Source organism: Girardinichthys multiradiatus, chromosome Y, assembly GCF_021462225.1.
Source record: "Girardinichthys multiradiatus isolate DD_20200921_A chromosome Y, DD_fGirMul_XY1, whole genome shotgun sequence".
Classification (NCBI taxonomy): Eukaryota; Metazoa; Chordata; class Actinopteri; order Cyprinodontiformes; family Goodeidae; genus Girardinichthys; species Girardinichthys multiradiatus.
This window is the reverse complement of record NC_061818.1, coordinates 32,356,198-32,377,531: the sequence shown is the minus strand read 5'-3', so window position 1 is coordinate 32,377,531 and position 21,334 is coordinate 32,356,198. Positions and strand designations below refer to the sequence as shown.

The window sequence follows — 21,334 nt, the reverse complement described above, 5'->3', positions numbered from 1 at the left end:
CACAAGAACCTTCTTATTCTGAGCCAACCAGGCTGATAAGTGCACCCCATGTAGCTGCGGAGAAAGTCCTTTTTAAACAAAATTCCTGAATTTCTCTGAAACACAAAACAAAATCCGCATTGAACCGACAACATAGCAACTCACCTAAACGTGTCCAATATATACAATCAGAGCACTAATTAAAACATTTAGAACACCTGGATCTGTAAAAAATAACAGCTGGACAATGACCCAAAAGTAAACTTCAGGCACAGTAAGGAGGAGGGTGGGGTAAGTGAAATATCTCCAAAGCTGACCAGTCGAGAAAAGGGATGGCAAAGTTTCCATAATAACCATTAGTAGCCACCTGCATGCTAACAAGTTGTTTGGGAGTGATGCCAAGAAAACACGGTTTATCTGGTGTTAAACAACCTCAATGTATGGAATAAGATAAATGTCAAAAAAAAGTATGCGTAGGTGTCTAAATTTTTAACTAAGTGAAAATGAATAAATTTAAGATTTGTATTTGTGCCTTGTTGTCAACTTATACATACATGTGACATCAGATGTTTCATCTGTGACAATATAAGTTTAGAGGTTACGAATACAAGTTACGTTAAAGCTTTGCAACAACACAAGTACGAAACACAAATTTACAAGTACGAATCTAAAACCCCTGATGAAGCTGTTACACTCCTTACCAGTTGGTGGTGGTAATGCACCTCAACGTTGTTAGCCAACCCCCGTTAAACAAGAAGAGGAAGTGGGTTTTGTGCTGTTCCCCAACAGTACCTTGTATTCCTGCAATGAATCAGTGGGAAAGCACATCCTGCCCACTGTAAAGCCAATACATGGTGCTGTGGGTCTGTTATTGTGGTTAGAGGGCATGGCATCATGATATCTTTGGTATAACCCAATATTTTAAATAAAATATTTGATACATCTCGGGAAAATTGAAAACTGGTCATCACTGGGTCTTTCAGTATTCTTATGATCCCAACATAAGCTTAATCTAATTCAAATGAATACAGAAATCGTTCACCAGGTACAAAAGTCAACCTTCTCCATGGCCACCTCTGTCCCCAGGCCTAAATCCTATAGAGGAACTGTGGGTGGACCAAGAGAACATAAGATGGTGCAGAGGAATGGTCAAAGATCCCTCTTTTTCAATGCTGCAAAAATAAATATGCTAAACTGTTGGAAAAAGGGTGTTGAACAAACTGGTGCCAACAACCACCAGTGATTTTGTTTAAAAAAACTACAAGCATGTGTTTTTTTGTTCTCCACAGAATAATAAATCACTTGGTTCCAAAATTAGATAAATAAAACACAGAAGGATAATATTTTGAGGCTTCTCCTGTCAAACAGCAAGAAAGGAGAAAAAAATCAAAGTGCTGCAATAACTACAGACGTCAACACTGTGAAAAACGTTGTGGAACCAGAAGTGCACATGCATGCAAACTCAAGATACTCCAAGACCTTCAAATGTTCTCCGTTGTTGCTTTTCATTAACCTGATCATCATCAAACCTCTGCAGACACACCACTATAGAGTAAAGCAGGTCAAATGACAAAAACAAGCCTTACAAATAATGGGTTTTGTTACTAAAACTAAAAACAAAGAAAAAACAACAATTTATGAAAAATCCGAGAACTTCTGTTCACAATTTACTCACATTGTTACAAACTGGACCCATTGCGACTGACACCAGAATTTGTGAGTTAAAGAAAAAAAAACTATCTCAAGATAGGTTCACCCTGTTTTATTAGACATTTGTTAAGATTCAGTAAAAACAGTTGGTCAGTAGTGATGGCTTTGAATTAACATGTTTGATATGAAAATGAATTAGACAAATTAGTTTGAAAACTAATAAAGAAATAAGTAAACATAAGTATTCCAAGCAGGCTTCTTATACATTTAATAGACCCTCAGTGAAGAAGAGAATAAACAGCTTGAAATTACCAAAAAGCAACAATAAGTCTTGTATGTATTATTACTGCAACAAAGGCACAACTGTTAACAATATCTTCACTTGAAATCTCTACTGTCAGTATCTTAATGATAAAACAAATACATTACCCAGTTTATTTCATTACCCAAACATTTTGGACTTCATGCACAGTTTTTTTTTTTTCCCTACAATAATCGCAGCTTCCAAAAACAAAGTAAAATTCCTCACAGTCGAATCCACAACCTTGGTCCTTCAGGAAGAAGAACTGAAGTTGTCTCAGTCATCTTAAAACAAAACCACAACTTTTCCGGACAGTTTTAACTTTAAACCATGATTGTTTTTAAATTAGCACCAGTATGCAGACTAATACCAAGTCCAAGCTGAAGGGGGTGTTTTCACATGATTACAAGCTGCGTTTTGCTTCATTATGTACGAATTGAAAGCTAAATATTTGTTAGGTCCACATCTCAAGGGCACGAACGAAGGACAGCAGGGTAATCAATTATAATTTTTATTCATTTATAAATCAGCTAATTTTTTCACCCCCAACAAGGCCACATGAGGTTATTGGCACAAAAGACAGCTGTAGTAAGAAGACAGGCTGGTCTACTTTTAACTTCTGAACAATCATGCCTTTGATGTGAATTCAGCTTTAAGATATATGGAAAACACAAAAAAAAAAACTTTTTTAAAAACCATGGTACAACAGATTTCTCTGCTATGGAAAAGACTGAGCCGTTTCCCAAAGTACGTCGGTTATTTCTCCCTCTAGCAGTGAGCAGGAAGTAGCGCGTCCTCTTTATGTATCACAGTATTCTTTGAAATAATATGTTTGGAGAGAATATGGCTGTTATGTGTAGGCAGGTAGATAGAAAGAGAAAATAAAAAAGGTGCAGAGAAACGAAAAAAAACAACAACAGCAAATCAATAATAAACATTAAGTTCTGTGAGATAAGGCTCAGCTGCCTCTGTTCTGTGCCAACAGTTCTTACAGATCACCTCTGACCTCATGAAAACCTTTCTTGTCAATAAAGTGCACCACACCTCAACTCAGAACAAGTCAAATTTCCTAGTGAGAATCAGAGCAACAGCCACAGGTAAACTGTAAAAAATTAAGTTTTGAAGATAATCAGCTGCTCCATCCAAATCACTCGGTCTGATCCAAAATATGGTCTCCTATGCTCAGAGATAAAGTCTGTTCCGTTACAGCAGCTTGTTGCACACGGCCTTTCAGCTCAGAGGCTTCACAGGATGCTGCTTCCCCTTCTCAGGTGGACGATGGGGTCCAAGACAAAGAACATAGCAGGGCTGCTTCCCAGGGGACCTTTCCTTAGGCTTTTAGGGGTGAGGATGATGATGGTGGTGGTGATGGGAGGGCCGGAGGTCAGCGATGCGTTGGCGTAAATGGGACATAAACTCAAACATGGTGGCAGCAAGGCTTTGGTGGATGAGGTAGCGGGGCAGACGGCCCTAGAAAGGAACAACGAGTGAATATTAGGTGGTTGGAGAGAACAACATGGTGATACATATTTATGCCTTAAAAAGTGATCAAGAGAAATAATTCTTCAGGCTTAATGGAGATGCCTTGAAGTTCTTTACTTCATTATCTTGAGATAACAGCCTTATTATGTTATCATCTGGCAATAACAAGACATTTAGCTCACTGTGATGCGATAAGATGAGGTTATTACCGTCTGAGGCTCATTTAATAGTTCTTATACAATTATCTCAAAATAATATTACTTTGAGCTATTTATTTCAAATTCAGTTTCAGTGATTCATTAATCAGTTCTGAATCCTTTTTGTTGTGATAATTCATAATCTAACCATGCTGAAATAACAAGACCTTAAGCCCGTTTTGAGGAGGTAGAAATTTGATCAGGTTATAAGATGAGATCTCATGTTTATCTTGTTGTAACTCAAAATAATAATTTCATATGGAAATAATATGATCTCGGGCTCCTTGTTGTAAATATAATTTAAATGTCTCATTTGCTTTTAAAACTGCTTCATTATTTTATTATCTGAACATCTCAAAGCTCTTAATCTTGAGCTAAGTGGTTAATATATCCGTCTCAACACAGAAATCCTGCCTGGAAACATAAATTTAAACCAATGCATTACTGACTTATAAACTACTCGCTTAGTGCTATAATCACCCTATTATTTAAAAAAAACAACAAACAAAAGGCTCCTAAAACTCCTAAAAGAAAATGTGCAGCATCACATCAAGTGCTGCGGTTCTCCAGTTTCATACATGTATTCTTTTATCATTAAAATTACTTCACTTTATTAGCAGTTTGTTTTGAAAAAGTCGGATTTTAAAGTTCTCAAACAGAGTAGTGGAAATAAATATGGCTTCATTTTCTATGCTCACTCAGATTTAAATGACTCTAAAAGCAAATACCAGAATTTCCAGACTTAACTATTTTTATTTTATTTTAATCTCTTAAAATATCAGGATTCCTACAAATTCTTATCAGATGATTTTCAAATAGCTACTGTTCTGAAAACTTGAGGTTGAAAATGTTTTCACCTTGCTTGGATGCTTCACGCTTTTAGAAATGATCATGGTCAACATATCTTGGATAATTTAACAAAGATATACAAGAATATATCTCAATCAGGCTGCCACACGTGGGCATCGCTTTCTGCTTCATTCCTGTCAGGTTGCTTGGTCATTGGATGTAAACAGCTCGAGTCCAGGGACAAATTTTTAATACGATGGAGATCTAGGCTTTGATTTAGCCAATCTAGAACATTCGCCTTGTTCTCTTTCAACCATTTGTGTGAAGCTGTTGCTGTATGTTTGTTGCAGTTTCCTGCTGGAAAATAAATCTAATCCCAAATTGCTCTCTGACAGACTGAATCAGATTATCATCCAGGATTTGGTGATATTTTTCTGAGAAGCATCTCCAGAGCATATTGGTGCCACCACCATGTTTTACAGTAGAGTGGTCCAGTGCTTAATGTTTGCCAGACATAGTGTTTAGTCTAAATGCCAAAAAACGTTGGCTTTTGTCTCGTCAGAGTTTAAATCTCCCATATATCTAACTGGTGAAGAACCTGGGCAACAGTTTTATGTACAGTCTCTCCCATCCGAGCCACTGCTTTGAACTCCTTTAGACTGGTTGTAGGTGTGTTGGTGGCCTCCCTCCCCATTCTTCCTCAGGCCAGTCACCCTTCTAGAGAGTATGGCCTTCTCTAGGCAGATTTAGAAGGAATAAATACCAAACTTATTCCATTTCTTAAAGGTGAATTTAACTGAACACCATGGGTCGTGCTGTGAGAGGCCATCTCCTGACTTATACACTTTAGATTTATAATTAACTGACATTAGTTTGTAAAATTCTTTTTCACGTTTACAAGAAATACGTTTTTTTGCAAGTTCTTGTCTATGAAATGATTTACAAAATCAGCCAAAGTGGAAAACATCAAAGGGATGGTGGGGTGTCATAAAAAAAGACTTCATTGTTGATTTTTCCACCTTCAAATCTGTGTCGAGGACCCAGATGAATGTGCAGACAGACGGGTTACTGCTGGATTTCAAAACCACAAATCCTCCTGGGCCATTTTCTCCCCTAGAACAAGCAATAATAAAAAAAGGATGTTAAAAAAAAAGGCACCACTGCAAAAGAAATCATGTTCTCTTCTACTGGAGTGATGACAGGAAGTCTGCCTAGAGGTATGGACTGACCTGACGTAGCGACCACATGGGGGTTTGGCATCGTGGTTGGTTGCCATGCCAGCAGACATGTAACAGTCTCGTTTGCGTTCGACTCGTCGAACATTAACAAAGTCCCTTGAAGAATAAAATAAAAATAAATAAATAAAAATAAAACATCAATAAATCAATTTACTTTGTTTCAGACCCGAAATCTTGGTAAAAGAAAAAAGACTGATCTTTGCATACCTGGCAGACACGACTCCTCCCGCTGCACCAGCAGAAACGTCGTAAGTCACCAAAGTGTTGTCGTCAACCCTCTGGAGGATCTGAGGAGGAAAGTATAGAGAAGTATTAAGCTTTAGCTCTGCAAAACGTCAAGGTGGATAATGTTCGAGAGAAGCACTTCACCTGGCAGACAGAAACAGTTTTGTTCCACTGAACCATTTTCTCTGGTTGCAGAATCACCTCCTGATAGACAAACTCAGCGGGGCACTGCATCAAGCCCTGAACAAATGAGAACAAGGCAAAAAATCTGAGCATGAATCCAACATAAATCATAACCAGACTGTCCATTGTTTTTTTTGTTTTTTTTAAAGCAGATACGTCATTTTAAAAAACACACTTTTCTGACACAAAAACAACCTTTAGAGCGAAGCCCTCTAAACCAAGGAAGCACTAGCATACATAGAGATGTGTTCAAAATAATAGCAGTGTGTTTAAAAACGTGAGTAAAGTTCATAATCCTTAGAATAATTTTTATTTCCATGCACTGAGAACACTGCATATTATATTCTAAATCAAACCATGAAGAAAAATGAATCAATCTTTTAATCACATTACAGAAAACTGAGAAAAATGACCGTTGGCCTGTTTGATTAAATAATCGGCATTTTTCTTTACAAATTCAAATGTTTACTTTATAAACTAAAAAATCTTTAGGATTTGGCATTCCTGTGAATCACTGAACTAATATTTAGTTATATAACCACTGCTTCATATCTGTGCTGCATGGAGTCCTGGCACATGTGAACAGGTATTCCAGCCCAGTTTACAGTTTCTCTGCATTTCTTGGTTTTGCCTCAGAAACAACCTTTTTGATGTCGACTCAAACGTTTTCAATCTGGTTAAAGTCCTGGCTTTGGACTGACCACTTTTGATGTTCTGTAACCAAGATACTGCTCGCCTGCTGGTGTGTTTAGGGACGTTGTCTTGTTGAAACACACACTACAAAGGCATTTCCTCTTCGGCATAAAGCAACGTGAGTATGTCAATATATGCAACTCCATCACCCCTTATATGGTCCACCATAGTAAAAAAAAAACATTCTTCACAGAATGAATGACCTCAGTAACTTACTTTGAACACAAATCAATTCAATTAGACAAACTCAGGAGCATGCAAGGAGAGCATACACCTACTGGTACTAGTTGGTCCAACTAGTACTGCTGGATTTTTAATAACGCTTAATGCTACTTGAGCATTATTAAAAATAGCTGATCCAAATTGCAGACTTTAGAAAGTAGGAATGGTAGAAAGAATCTATTTGAGGCATCGAGATGGACGATCCTGACTCAATTATCTAAATGTTAATTAATGAGGAACGCAGAAGGTGCAACACTAAAGGGCGTAAGAGCGGCACTCGGACAGTTAATGGTGAATGTATAAAGTAACATGCAAAGAGGAGAAATCCCCAAGGGATTTTTCATACAGGATGTGTGAAATTAAAATGAAATCATTCGAAACACAAGAAAATAAGGGAATATATTACACATTTTGATCCGAAGTTGGAACTACAACAACTGATCTTTCCTGCTAGCGTGATGTGGAAGTCTATTAAGTTAACGAGGCTAAAGACTCCCCATAATTTAGAAAAGGCTAAGCTAATTACAAAATTCCTTCCAACCTGTTAAAGATCTGTGATCATCGAGAGTGGTTTAGAATCAAGGCTTTTGCACTACAAAGCGAACTTTTCATGTAACATCCCGTCTCAAAGGTTCTTCCCTGAAACACTGCTCCAGCGAGACCAAACCTGAATACAACTGAAGCTCCCAATTTCAGAGTCAGCTGGTTTTACAATGACAAAGGCTCTTCCAATTCCATCCCATTATTTTTTGGTAAAATTCAGGAAACAGATCTGGAACAAATGACGTGACTCTGATAGGATGTTTATGTCTGAATGATTTATAAATCAGTGTTTGGTGACTCACAATATATAAAAAAATTTCTTAAATATTTCTCCAGTGTGGATCCTTTGAATCAAATGTTCAAAGAACATAAAAGCCGTGAATCTACACCTTTCAGTACAAGCTGGGTGGAACTGATGAGGCCAGCAAGTCTTTATTCAAAGAGCAAAATAGTCATTTCAAAAGATGCCTTTAACGGCTTCAAAAAATTCCCACAGAGAGAAAAACAAATCCAGCTTTACACATTACAATGTGATTTGGACTTCATGACATTTAGTTTCACATCTGCAGTACCTTGAGAATAAAAGTCCTTCCATGGTAGGGAATCTCCAGAGTGTAGACAGAGTCTCCCATGTCCTGTCAAAACACAAAGTCTTGTCAGTATCAGAAAGTTTTACAAATTTTCCAATTTAAAATTCCAAATTTTTTCAATTGCTTAATTTCTCTTAATCATTTTTTAATCATTTCTTCTCATTCAAGTACAAAACATCAACCAAGTTGGGGTTTATTTATTCCACAGACTTTGAAGCAACACAACACTTCAGGGTTCAGATTCAGCAGTGGGATAAAGGGCTATTTCACTATGATTTTGGTATCTGGACAAAGTTAGAGTTGTTCCATTTCCAAATCTTTAAGAGAGATGAATAAATGCTGGATTGGTTTATCCTAAATGTTCTTTTTTTAAACTTTAAAAATGAAATAAAAGTAATATTTCACACTTTTCCAGATTTAAAGACTGCGTAGCAAACCTGGTCCCAAGATTTTTACATAACACTTGAAATTCGAAGCAGAAAAAAAATCTAAGATTTAAATCATCACTTGCAGAAAAATGTTGCAAGATGGGAAGTGGGTTTCTCTTTCAGTTTTAAAAGCTACTAAACTGGTTCCATCGACCTTCACGGCTTAACCAGATACCCGAAGGTATGCATGAGGTGACCGAATATCTTTCAAGTCTGATCTTCCTATTGACTTCTTTTTATAAGAGTTGAAAGAAAATAAATTATAGAAACAGCCACGTTTTATTTGGATTAACTAACCAATTTGCTGATAAAACATGGAATTTATTGCCAGAAGAAATGGCTTTAAAAGGCACACTAATGTAGCCTTCAGTACTGAGTGAAGAACAGAAGAGATGCTCCTACATTGTTTTTCTCAAATTTCCAGTTTTCCTCCTGGATGAGGATCTGCTCCACCACAGACATGGCCTCTCGACCCTGTTTGACATACTCCTTCTCCTGCAGCGAGATCCATACAGGGAGAAATTAAAGAAAGGAGGAGGATCATTAAATTAAACAGCTAAAAGGCACTGATGCAAATACCTGAAAGGTGACAGCTTTGCGCCAGAGACCCTCCTCGTCCAAATCCTTGTCCAAGTCTGCAAAAAAAGAAAGAAAAAAAAAGGTCTTCACTTGCAGAAATCAGGAAATAAACAAGCATACGGCGGAAGATGAATGGTAAATATGTTCAGACCATCACCAGCTACAGATTCAGGTGGCGAGTAGAACTGTCCGTCTGAAACAGGGCGGGAGTAGATCATAGGAGCACTTTCACAGGCCGCGTTCACTGCTGCTAGGTAAGCTGAGGTTAGAGGAGGAAATCAGTTAAAGAAAATGGACATTTCTGTTGAGGCGTGATTAAACTTGTCATTTTTCTCTCACCTCGCTCATCGTCGGCTTCCTGGGAAAGGACCTTGAAGTCAAAGAACCAGGTCTCCAACCACGCCACCACAAACGAGGTGATGGGTAAAACATAGCCAAAAGCATTTTTGGACAGGAGCTGTGCACAATCAGAAAGAAACGGCAAGGGGTATACTTTCACTTTTATTATGCATGTTTAGACTGGCTTACTTCCTTATAGCTCAAGATAAGAGGGTTAGGGTTATATAAATGTAATGGGAAACGAGCTTGGTTCAGTGAGACAGTGTAGAAAAGACTGTTTAGTTGATGGATCCTGCAGTAAAATCCAAACAATGTGAACACAGACTATAAATGTTTTGCAGAAAAGCAGAAGTGAAAAAGCTGAAGAGGGTTCAGCTGATAAGCTCGTGCTGCTGAAGCCTAATCATGAAAGTGCTGCATTAGTAAGGTACTCACTTCAGAAATGATGACCTTCACTACGAGGAAGACGCTGGTCACTAGAGTCGAAACCTGCAGAGAGTATCCGAGCACTTATTGACGTCCCGCATAAAAGATGAGATTTTACCATAATTTAAATAATGTATTTTACTGTGTCTGAGCTGACTTACCGCAACAACCCACCAGTGTTTCAGCCTAAACGCTGCATAGCCAATTTGTAGACAGAGGAAGCGAAACAAGGCAAGGACCTGACGTGAACAAGAAGAGAAGGGTAACCACATGATGTCACCAAGTGCTAAACTTTGCAAATATTTTCCCCTGCAGTAAATCTGCTTCCATGCTCTCCAGAAATAATCCAGATCACAATCTTTAGACTCGCACCAAAGCAAGAAGGATTTAGCACTTACAACTATGTCAAAGAAGGAAGACTTGAAGTTATATCTGACAACCTGGTCTTCCAGATTCTCCAAAAGTGTACCAGTGACCTGAAGGACAGCAAGGTAGAGTCAAAAAGAAATAAAGTAGAAGAGCTGCATTGCTTAAAGATGCCTCTGAATAAACACGCATTTACATTTAGCTCTATAATCCACAGAAGCGTGATGAAGAGGAGATCAAAGGTCACAAAGAGACAGAAGGTGCGCCGGACATCGGACACCGCTTTGCGCACTGCAGGCGGAACCAGGAGGTATGGAGAAGGGAGGGTCAGCGACGTGGAGTAGGAGGCGTTCAGAGAGGCGATGGCAGGCAGGCTGCCCCCGAGCTCCCCATACTCTCCCCCCTGCATCGCTGGTGCCTGAATGAAAGTCTCACCTGCAACAATACAAAAGAAAAATGTTGATTCCCTCTCCTCTTCCCATTTCCCAAACAGCATATCTTCAGTTTCTTGGATTACATATTAGTAGCTCCCAAATGCAAAATTAACAGAGGCCACTTCTAACAAATCAGATGAGTATCAGAGGTGCCTATGTCAACATATTTACTACTAATTTTGTTCTGAATGGTGGATTAATGTGGATGCCGAAGGTTGCATCTTTCAAAAGGGCGCGTCTGAAAAACGGGCGACAGGTTACCTGGCAGAAGTAGTTGTTTTAAATTCATAAAAGATCATGCCCATTTATACATATCTGCACAGGTCCTTAACCTTTATCTGAATTTATATTAAGCTCAAAAGGCTGTTTAATCCTTAATATGCTTTAAAGCACAATGAGTTTACAATGGTTGTATGGTTTTTAAAAAGAGAAAGGGGAAATAAAATTTTTAGTATTGTACCTGCTGATCACCAATCAGGAGAAATCAGGGGGAAATTCTACGTCAGGGAATCTCAAGAAATAGTTGGGAAAAATTATTATGGGAGATAGACAGGAAAATGAAGAAGATAAGGCACAAATCTGACAAATGAGAGCTTACTAATGCTATACCATGTAAGTATACTTAGGAAATACTGTAAATCAAAAGTAACACAATAGAAATAAAAAATGTCCTTTAGGATAAATTTAGGCTGAAAATTTTTATACCCCTAGATGATTCAGATTTAAAAAGGTATTTCCTCTCAACCTACAGGTTTGTTTCTGTTTGGAAATGATATACAGTACAGACCAAAGGTTTGGACACACCTTCTCATTCAAAGAGTTGTCTTTATTTTCATGACTATGAATATTGTAGCTTCACACTGAAGGCATCAAAACTATGAATTAACACATGTGGAATTAAATACTGAACAAAAAAGTGTGAAACAACTGAAAATATGTCTTATATTCTAGGTTCTTCAAAGTAGCCACCTTTTGCTTTGATTACTGCTCCGTACACTCTTGGCATTCTGTTGATGAGTTTCAAGAGGTAGTCACCTGAAATGGTTTTCCAACAGTCTTGAAGGAGTTCCCAGAGATGCTTAGCACTTGTTGGCCCTTTTGCCTTCACTCTGCGGTCCAGCTCAACCCAAACCATCTCGATTGGGTTCAGGTCCGGTGACTGTGGAGGCCAGGTCATCTGGCGCAGCACCCCATCACTCTCCTTCTTGGTCAAATAGCCCTTACACAGCCTGGAGGTGTGTTTGGGGTCATTGTCCTGTTGAAAACTAAATGATGGTCCAACTAAACGCAAACCGGATGGAATCGCATGCCGCTGCAAGATGCTGTGGTAGCCATGCTGGTTCAGTATGCCTTCAATTTTGAATAAATCCCCAACAGTGTCACCAGCAAAGCACCCCCACACCATCACACCTCCTCCTCCATGCTTCATGGTGGGAACCAGGCATGTAGAGTCCATCCGTTCACCTCTTCTGCACCGCACAAAGACACGGTGGTTGGAACCAAAGATCTCAAACTTGGACTCATCAGACCAAAGCACAGATTTCTACTGGTCTAATGTCCATTCCTTGTGTTCTTTAGCCCAAACAAGTCTCTTCTGCTTGTTGCCTGTCCTCAGCAGTGGTTTCCTAGCAGCTATTTTACCATGAAGGCCTGATTCACACGGTCTCCTCTTAACAGTTGTTCTAGAGATGTGTCTGCTGCTAGAACTCTGTGTGGCATTGACCTGTTCTCTAATCTGAGCTGCTGTTAACCTGCGATTTCTGAGGCTGGTGACTCGGATGAACTTATCGTCCGCAGCAGAGGTGACTCTTGGTCTTCCTTTCCTGGGGCGGTCCTCATGTGAGCCAGTTTCTTTGTAGCGCTTGATGGTTTTTGCGACTGCACTTGGGGACACTTTCAAAGTTTTCCCAATTGTTCGGACTGACTGACCTTCATTTCTTAAAGTAATGATGGCCACTCGTTTTTCTTTACTTAGCTGCTTTTTTCTTGCCATAAAACAAATACTAACAGTCTATTCGGTAGGACTATCAGCTGTGTACTGTATCCACCTCCTGCAGAACACAACTGATGATTCCAAACCCATTTATAAGGCTTGAAATCCCACTTATTAAACCTGACAGGGCACACCTGTGAAAAAACCATTTCAGGTGACTACCTCTTGAAGCTCATCAACAGAATGCCAAGAGAGTACGGAGGAGTAATCAAAGCAAAAGGTGGCTACTTTGAAGAACCTAGAATATAAGATATATTTTCAGTTGTTTCACACTTTTTTGTTCAGTATATAATTCCACATGTGTTAATTCATAGTTTTGATGCCTTCAGTGTGAAGCTACAATATTCATAGTCATGAAAATAAAGAAAACTCTTTGAATGAGAAGGTGTGTCCAAACCTTTGGTCTGTACTGTAGGCCTCTCCCATAAGACAGCAAGACAATCAAAATGGGGTATCAGTTTTTAAAAATAGCAACTATTGTGTTTTCCTTAACATTTTAACATAAAAGGATATATTATCCCCAACAATCAATGAAAATGCATTTATTGGGAATAGAGCCATCAAATGCCTCTTTTATGTTCCGACAGACTTTTTGGTCATTAATTTTTTAGGTTGAAGGCCCCCTTGGCATTACCCTAATATTTACTTCCCTCCAAAGATTGTGAAGTTTAAGTCAGGATTATAGTTGGGCCACTCCAAAACAATAATTTTAATTCTAGTCAGAAGATCGTTATTGATTAAATTAAAAGATTATTTTAAATCTTACTCTGGCAGGGACTGCAAAGGCTCAATAAATCTGAGCCTAAATGTAAATAGCTTCTAAGTAAACTATTAAGAGAATCGTTTTGAGTAGCTAAACTGTCAGTCAGGCAATGTGCAAGTCATCAATAATTTTCTCATTTGGCGGTAAATATATCAACACGTGATGAAGCTTTCTGGTCAGATAACTAGGAGAAGTGCTTTTAAAATATCGGACCAATTACTTTAGGTTATGACGTTAAGAATAGCCTTCATTGTCCTTTTGCAAACCACCGTACGATGGTTCTCACATTTTTGCAACCTCCCAGGCTTCCTCTTCGGTGGTTTTCCTAGTAAATGTCGCCTGAAGCATGCGCACAATTGCCATTAAAAATAAATGTGCACATCGTTGAATTTGCAAGGTATTATTTACTGAATATTTTTATATTTGATTAAGAAAAAAGGGCCAGACTACCAAACATTTTGAGAAAATTGGCCAACTGGCTTCATAATTTATTTCAACTGAATTTACATTTGGATTTAACAGTTTAAGCTTTTCAGTGTGTATGACGATTAGCTTGTGGTTTAAAAATCAGATACATTTTAGCTGAATCAGAATAGTTGCTCACTGGCATCAGGATTTGGTAGTGCAATTGCAGTATAATGAAATGATAATCAGGGCTGAGTGCGTTCCTATTGTCTCTGCAACTATTTCTAAAGACCCTAAACCCAAAGTCCTCGAACTAAAGCGAAAACTGTTTACATCACAAGAAGTTCAGGCTACATTTGGGGTGAAATCCCATGACTGACGACTCGTTACAAGCCGACCATGTCTGTCAGCAAGCTGGAAACTAGTCCAAAACAAATAAGGGGATAAATCCACAGAACAGCTAACTAAAACTTGAATACATTAAGTAAACATGCACAGATTAAATAACATTTAACTAACTGACGGGCACAGTTGCTAGCCTTTTCCCCTGTTAGCTTAACTAACCTTTTTCGAACAAGTTTCACCAGGTAACTATTACAAATGTGAAATACTCACAATTCCAGGAAGCAACTAAAGCAAATACCAACACAAATATAGGAAACATGGTAACCTTAAACGAATCCTTACAATAGGATCACATTATAAATTTAAAACAGTAAACTCACTTGATTTAGCACAACATCATCAGCTAGCGAGCCTTCCGGAACTATCAAAGATGAAGTGTGGCACCAAGATGTATCACTACACTACGCTGGCAAATGGTGAGTCACGTGACAGATATCGAAGCAGATTTACTGGATTCGTTTCCGGTGTTCCGGTCCTTGCTCTCTAACGCGCTGACTGCACAAGCGGTTTTAGTTGTACTGACAACAAGTCCTGAGGCTGTTTACATAATTTTAATTTGTTGAGTTTTTTTTTTCCACTGCTTACTGTTTGGGCTTGAAATTCAAAAGAATTGCCTGGGAGTTACTTCCGGTTTGTTAGAAAATGACATTTCCGATTGATGTGTTGTTGTTTTTTCCAGTAACTCACGTTCACGCGATAGTTTTTCGTATAACTAAAACAACAGTGTAATAAAAATAAATCAAATTTAAAGCTTTATCAAACGTCAGATGTTTTCTCTTTTATAGGCAACATTAGAAATGTTTCATGGGGTAAAAGTATGGCATAAAATTTCCATTACCCACCAGCCACTGAGCAGAGAGGATCCATATTTTCTTTTACACAATGAGCAACCAAAATAGATTAAAAATGAATCTTCAGAGCTCACAGTGAGATAACTGCCACAGTCCCAAGAGAGAACCTCTTGATTTCTTATGCCATTTTTACAAAAATAGGGAGTTTGCTAAACTCTACCAGAACTTTAACTAGGTCTTGGGGCAATATGCTTTGTTCAGCTAAGATTCAAATTTAGCTTTTCAGCAACAAAACATGTGGGTTTGGGATTAAATAAAAAATGAATGTTGGAAAGCACTTCATTGTTACTGTTAGGTATAGTGGAGGATATATGATGCTGTGTGCCTGTTTCTCCTTCAAAGGCTGTGGGAACCTTGTAAAAGTACACTTTGATCTCAATCAAACAGAAATGTTCCACTACATCTCTATTGAAAAAATGAACTAGAACATTTTAGAGTGAGATGTTACGGCAGTAAAAGGCAAATTAAACTGTGTCAATAAACAAGCCTGGTAACGCATTTCTAGACTACCAGCAAAGGTACTGCCTAACCTAAAAATATTATCGCAAGCCTTCTTTCCATTAATGTTATTTTTAATGTTGTTCTGGTCTCTCCAAGGGATGAAGAGTGGCACAGTTGATAGCACAGTTGCCTTACAGCAAGAAAGTCCTGGGTCTGAATTCCAGCCTGGGGTCTTTCTGCATGCAAGTTTGCATGTTCTTCCTGTGTATGTTTGGGTTCTCTCTTGGCACTCCAGCGTTGTCCCACAGTCCAAAAATATGCATGTCAAATTAATTGGTTACTATACCTTGCCCTTAGGAGTGAGTGTGTGTATGCCTGGCTGTATGTCCTGGTGTCTTTGTGTTGCCCTGGACTGGCATATTTCCAGGGTACACACTGCCTCAATGACCACTTTAGATAAGCACAACCCCCTCATGACCCTGCACAGATTGATCCTGCAAGCAGGTATAGACAATGGATGGGGGGATGCATGAGTAATACAAGCAGAAACACACACTAAACACAGACTGAGATAAAGTAGAAGAAAAAAACCTTTATTTTGATATCATAGAGTGCTCACTTTAAGATAACCACGTCACATTATGAAACAAAAGAGTGGAAAACAAAAGAGAAACAAGGACAAAATAAGCAAAAATATGTTCAAACAAGATTTTTCTTCTGTCTTTTCTTCTGAACTGGACCAAGAAAGGTAGGAGGGTGACAGAGAGCGAATGGTTGACTGAACATACAACCTACTGCTCATCCAGTCAGTTTGGTTAGAGGTTTAAAAAAAATATTCTTACGAGTCTTATGAACAAACAGCAGCCCAGATGGAACATACAATGCAATCACCCTGTGTTGCATCTGGAAATCTTCCCATGCATTACTGCCACCAGTAAATTATTAGAATTTGAATTAGACTGATTGTAACTTTAATTATTTTACATTTTGTTCAGTAAAATATGTTTTTATCAACTATAAAATAACAATATAACATTTGTGAACAGAGCTCATGTGACTGATTTACAAAAAATAGCACAACATCTAGTTTAAGGTGCCTGGTGCTGCATGTCACATGCTTGAAAACAAGCAGCTGAGCTCATAAACTAAACTTGAGACTAGAAAAATAGCTCTTACAGCATAAAATTATGTTAGCAATCCAAAAGAAATAATTATAAAAGAGTTAATACACAAAAACCTGTGTGATATCTTAATTTTATTCCAATAAACAACAAGGAATCTAACTTTTTTCCAGTAAATTATTACTCCAACTAAAATATGGAGGCAGTAGATGTTTCTTTTTTCATGTGTTTTTCAATTAGAGGTAGAATTGGCCTTTAATTTTAAATTTCAAATCTTACAAAGTTAAAGAAATTAGTAAAACAAAACACATATAATCACTGAACCCATAACTTTTAGATTAAAGCATGCTTTAGATTTTTGAGAATGATTTAGTTCATTTAAAAATAAAGAATTTACCTTCAAAATAATAAAAGCAAAAAGCTTTTACTAAATCTGGACTCGTTATAATCTTGATAAAGTCCTCATAGAGTATAAATTACAGATTGTTGGTTAATTTAAAGGCTAAAGCTGAGAACATGTAGCGAAAAAAGGTCTAAAGTTAAAGGTAAGAGGTGAGATCAATACATCATTGGTTATAACTCAATTAGAAAAAAAGAAGCTGCAAGTTGGACTTTACAACCCTGTCAAGCTTTTTTTTCACCACAAGATGGCAGCACACACAAAGGGCTGATTCAAACAATGTAGGTCTTGATTTCAAAATGAAACAGAATACATCCTACACATTTTTAAAGACCTCCAAGTGTTTTCACAGAGAGTCATAAAAGAGCTACCTTGAGTCTTAAATTATACCCAATAAATTGTATTATCTGTTCAACCTTTTAGCCTCTTAAAATAATGTTTAGCTCTGAGCTGAAGCATTAACAGTGATGGGAGGACTTAACCTTGCAGAGGTTTTGGTCACACTGACCTTGGTCCTTCAACTTTCATTATAAAAACAGGTCAGTAGGGCCAAATTGTGCAATGCTCTGTCAGTGGATCATTCATCAACTGTTCATAAGATTTTTCACTTTATATCCAGGTGACCCTTTAGAGGGTACGTAGTACAAAAAGCTTTGTTTACTCACGCGCACATGGAATTTTCTATCATTCACACATCTCACCAACAAGTGAAACTCCACAAATTTAACAATTTCTTCATTTCTACAAGTTCCCCATATTATAAACAGTTTGACAACACCAACTCTCTTCCTTAATAGTCCCTCCAAAATATGTTCTCCAATCTCCCCTCAGTTACATGCCCGACTGTTCTCAATCTTGTCCTGCTTTTCTTCTTCCTCCTCCTCCTCCACCTCTTCATCTTCCTCATGTGCTGTCTCTTTCTCCTTGGTTGTCTCTTTCACACTAGAAAACTTTTCAGTGGTCGCTGTCTCTTGATGATCTGAGGAGACAAAACAAAAAATTAAAAGGAGCAATAAAATCTTCTTTTTTCATCTATTTTAACAGGTATCCAGTGTGTACCAAAAGCTATGTGTGTACCCTGGTTTACTTTGGGTAAGACAGTCAATTAATTACAAACTAGGTGTTTACTGGTGTTTCATGTTTGAGGCTTGACAGAGCTGCTTGAAATCAGCTGCATTGCAAGTGTCAATTCTTTGCCGCACACTGCATCTGTAAAGCTTTAATAAACAGCTCAGTTTTCCACATATTGTTTCATCCCAGTAACAAGGCAACCAATGGCTGTTCTAATATGAATTGCACTCTGAGTGAGTCTTTCCTTTTGAGACTTTGAAATACACCCCACCAAACAATAAACAAAAAAGTAACCTAGTCTCCCCATTTTCAGCAACCCCCATTAACTACACATGTATAAAAGCAATAGAGCACTTTTTTAGGTCGCAAATAAAAGTTATACTTTTCTATCTGATATATTTACGTCACAAACCCCACCCCCTCTTTGACCCACATGGCAGAACCCTGGTCTTAGCAAGTGATTTTAGAACATTTATTCCAGACTGGGGGCCTAAAAAAGTTTGTCTATGTCATGAATCAGTTAACTTTGCTGTATAGGGTGATGCAAAACTTTAAATAGCTGCACAATAAAACCATATTTTGTTTCTTTAAATTTTGCTAAGAAAACACTGAAAACACTTTGTTTTATAAAGGATTTTATGTTTGGAAATCATACTTTCTAGATCTTTGCTTGCATGGCCTTTCATATCCATACAGATCACCCACACAACTAACTGGTTGCACCGACTAATCTCAGTTTGTCTCACTAGCACATCCACTTACATTCACTAGTCCTTTTATTAGGTAGACCTGTTCAACCACTTGTTAGAACAAATTGTGAATCAATCCAATACATGGTAGCAACTCAGCGCATGAAGGCATCTAGATGCGGTGAAGACAACTTCAAACCGAGAATCAGAATGCAGAAGAAAGGGGATTTTAAGTGACTTTAAATGTGGCATGGTTGTTGGTATCAGATGGGTATTTCAGAAACTGTGGATTTGCGAGGATTTTCAGGCAGCCCACAGAATGCACCAAAAAATGAAAACATCCTGCAGTTGTGTGGATGAAAATGTCTCGTTGATGAGAGAGGTCAGAGGGGAATCAGTTGATTGATTTTTAGATGATAGAAAGGCAGCAGTGGCTCAAATAATGATTCTTTACAACTAAGGTTTGTGGAATATTATCTCTCAATGCACAACACGTCAAACCTTGAAGCAGATGGGCTACAGCAGCAGAAAAAAAAATGGACAATAACAGACTGGATAAACTTTGTTTAGTCCAGTGAGGTTTGATTACAGCTGTGTGACTTAGATGGTATTTAGATGGAAGGATCAGGATTTGGCATAAACAGCATTGAAGCATGCATCCATCTTTCCTTGTATCAAGGGTTCAGGCTGCTTGTGGTGTAATGATAGGGACTATTTTCTTGACACACTTTGGGCGCTTTAGTACTAATTGATCATTGGTCAAACACCACACACCTCCTAAATATTATTGCTGACTTTTTTCTGATGGGTACTTCCACCAGGGTAATGCACCATGGCACAGAGCACAGTGCAGCACCAACTGGTTTCTTGAACATGGGAATGAGTTTACTGCGTTCCAGTGGTCGCCACAGTCACCAGATCTCAATCCAATAGAGCACCTTTTGGATGTAGTGGACCAAGAGTTTGACATTATGGATGTGCTGATGATAAATCTGCAGCGACTGCATGATGATATAATGTCAATATGGACCAGAATCTCTGAGTCATTTTTCTGATATGTTTTTGAATCTATGTCAACAAGAGTAAAGGCACCCCTTTGCCTTCAAAACGTCCTTCATATACAGTACTAGCAAGGTGCACCTAATAAACTAGTCAATGAGTGTAGATGCCAATCAACACACAATATAAAAAAAACACATCTAAACCTGTGAAGAGTGAAAAAAATTGAATGTCCTGATTTATGACAAACTATCTTCTGCCCAAATTTAAAGCTATTACGTTTTACTTTGCAATACAAAACAAATCAGGCCTCATCTGACCCAGCATATCACTCAACTCCCAATACAGGCTATGGTCATCATTGCTTATCTCAGATGCTTGACTCTTTAGGCAGGTCTAATGCAGGAGAGTATCTGGTGTTTCATTTGTATGAACTCCCACTGGCTACTACAAAGTTGTGTCACTCTTTCATGAGTGTCCTTCCTGAAACTTCTTAGTGTAGTTCAGTCTTATGGCCTTTAAAAGTCTACATGCCTAATCTTCCCATACTTCCTGCTGCTCCACCTGTTCCACCTGTACAGACTTTGAGCTTAATCTGCATGTTTGGGTCTCTTAGTGTACTGAAACTTGAATGCTCTGTACTCATTAAGTGTTTTGGAACAAGGTGATCTGTAAATGTTTGAATGGAAAAGGAAAAACAGTTTGTTCGTGTGTGTGTGTTTGTGTCAACACTAAGATTTGTTTCTAATACAGTCTTAGTAAAATTGGTTACCCTTTAAGGAAAAAAACACAGTAAACCATAAGGTATACTGTATAGTGAGGAAGTGAGGAAGGTTACCCTTGTAAAGATACCCAAGTAATGACAAACCCTCAGTCAAACATGGTGAAGGCAGCATCATCCTTTAGGAGTATTTTGTTTAGATTTTAGGGGATTATCAAAAGGGACATCCTAAACTGGGACGTTCAAATTTCACAATAAAAGGTGTACTATACTTTTAAGGATAATTTTAAAATCCTGCAATAGCACTTCTTCCTTAAATCTGTGTTTGAAGGTGATGTTTCAGTGTTTAAATTAATAACACATGCCCACATATATATGTTTATTTTTTCCTTTGGAAATCTGAAGTAATATGTTGCATAAAAAAAGACCCAAATCAAGTAAATGATTTTCTGTGTCTAAGCAGGCTTTCACAACACAAAGGGATTTACAGAGACAGTCTGTCATCTGGACAGAGCAATAATTCAGAATGAAATGTTACTGTTCCCTTCTGACGTAACAGAGATTATAAAGATAGAATTTTGAGTTATAAAACAAACCAGATCTATAAAAAGGTCCAGGCACACTCAAAGGGCCAGGGTCAACTCAAAGTTTCTGTATTTGGAGATCAAGGATTTATATTAAGTGTCAGTTTAAAGATTTAATTTTAGATTACAAGACCTGATCATGACCTGATTCCTGTCTGGTTTCACAGACCGATTCACCCTTTGGTTTGGTCCTGGTGTCGGCCTTAACTACATAAATTAAAGTGGAA

The 21,334-nt window shown here is 38.0% G+C and overlaps 2 protein-coding genes across 6 annotated transcripts in view; both read right to left on the bottom strand.

The window, feature by feature from the left end:
* Positions 1 to 1,726: 1,726 nt before the first annotated feature.
* Positions 1,727 to 14,774, bottom strand: LOC124865070 (stAR-related lipid transfer protein 3-like). Of its 2 annotated transcripts, none has more exons than XM_047360083.1 (15): positions 14,551 to 14,774; positions 10,427 to 10,665; positions 10,263 to 10,340; positions 10,026 to 10,103; positions 9,874 to 9,927; positions 9,439 to 9,556; positions 9,251 to 9,358; positions 9,100 to 9,155; positions 8,923 to 9,015; positions 8,075 to 8,137; positions 6,006 to 6,101; positions 5,844 to 5,923; positions 5,628 to 5,732; positions 5,418 to 5,511; positions 1,727 to 3,400 (listed from the first exon to the last, which is right to left on the bottom strand). In XM_047360083.1, exons 2-15 carry the CDS (start codon positions 10,637 to 10,639, stop codon positions 3,269 to 3,271), a joined length of 1,368 nt encoding a protein of 455 aa, XP_047216039.1. In that variant the 5' UTR covers positions 10,640 to 10,665; positions 14,551 to 14,774; the 3' UTR covers positions 1,727 to 3,268. The 2 variants fall into 2 exon arrangements, with proteins under 2 accessions (XP_047216039.1, XP_047216040.1); XM_047360084.1 differs by having other exon boundaries at positions 9,257 to 9,358.
* A 1,320-nt stretch (positions 14,775 to 16,094) lies between these two features.
* The window catches only part of LOC124863673 (protein phosphatase 1 regulatory subunit 1B-like), a 30,399-nt gene continuing 25,159 nt past the window's right edge, over positions 16,095 to 21,334 (bottom strand). For all 4 annotated transcript variants that reach the window (XM_047358099.1, XM_047358101.1, XM_047358100.1 and 1 more), the window contains one exon: positions 16,095 to 18,022. In XM_047358099.1, coding sequence (XP_047214055.1) covers positions 17,871 to 18,022 — 152 coding nt within the window. In that variant the 3' untranslated portion in view covers positions 16,095 to 17,870. The remainder of the gene's footprint in view (positions 18,023 to 21,334) is intronic.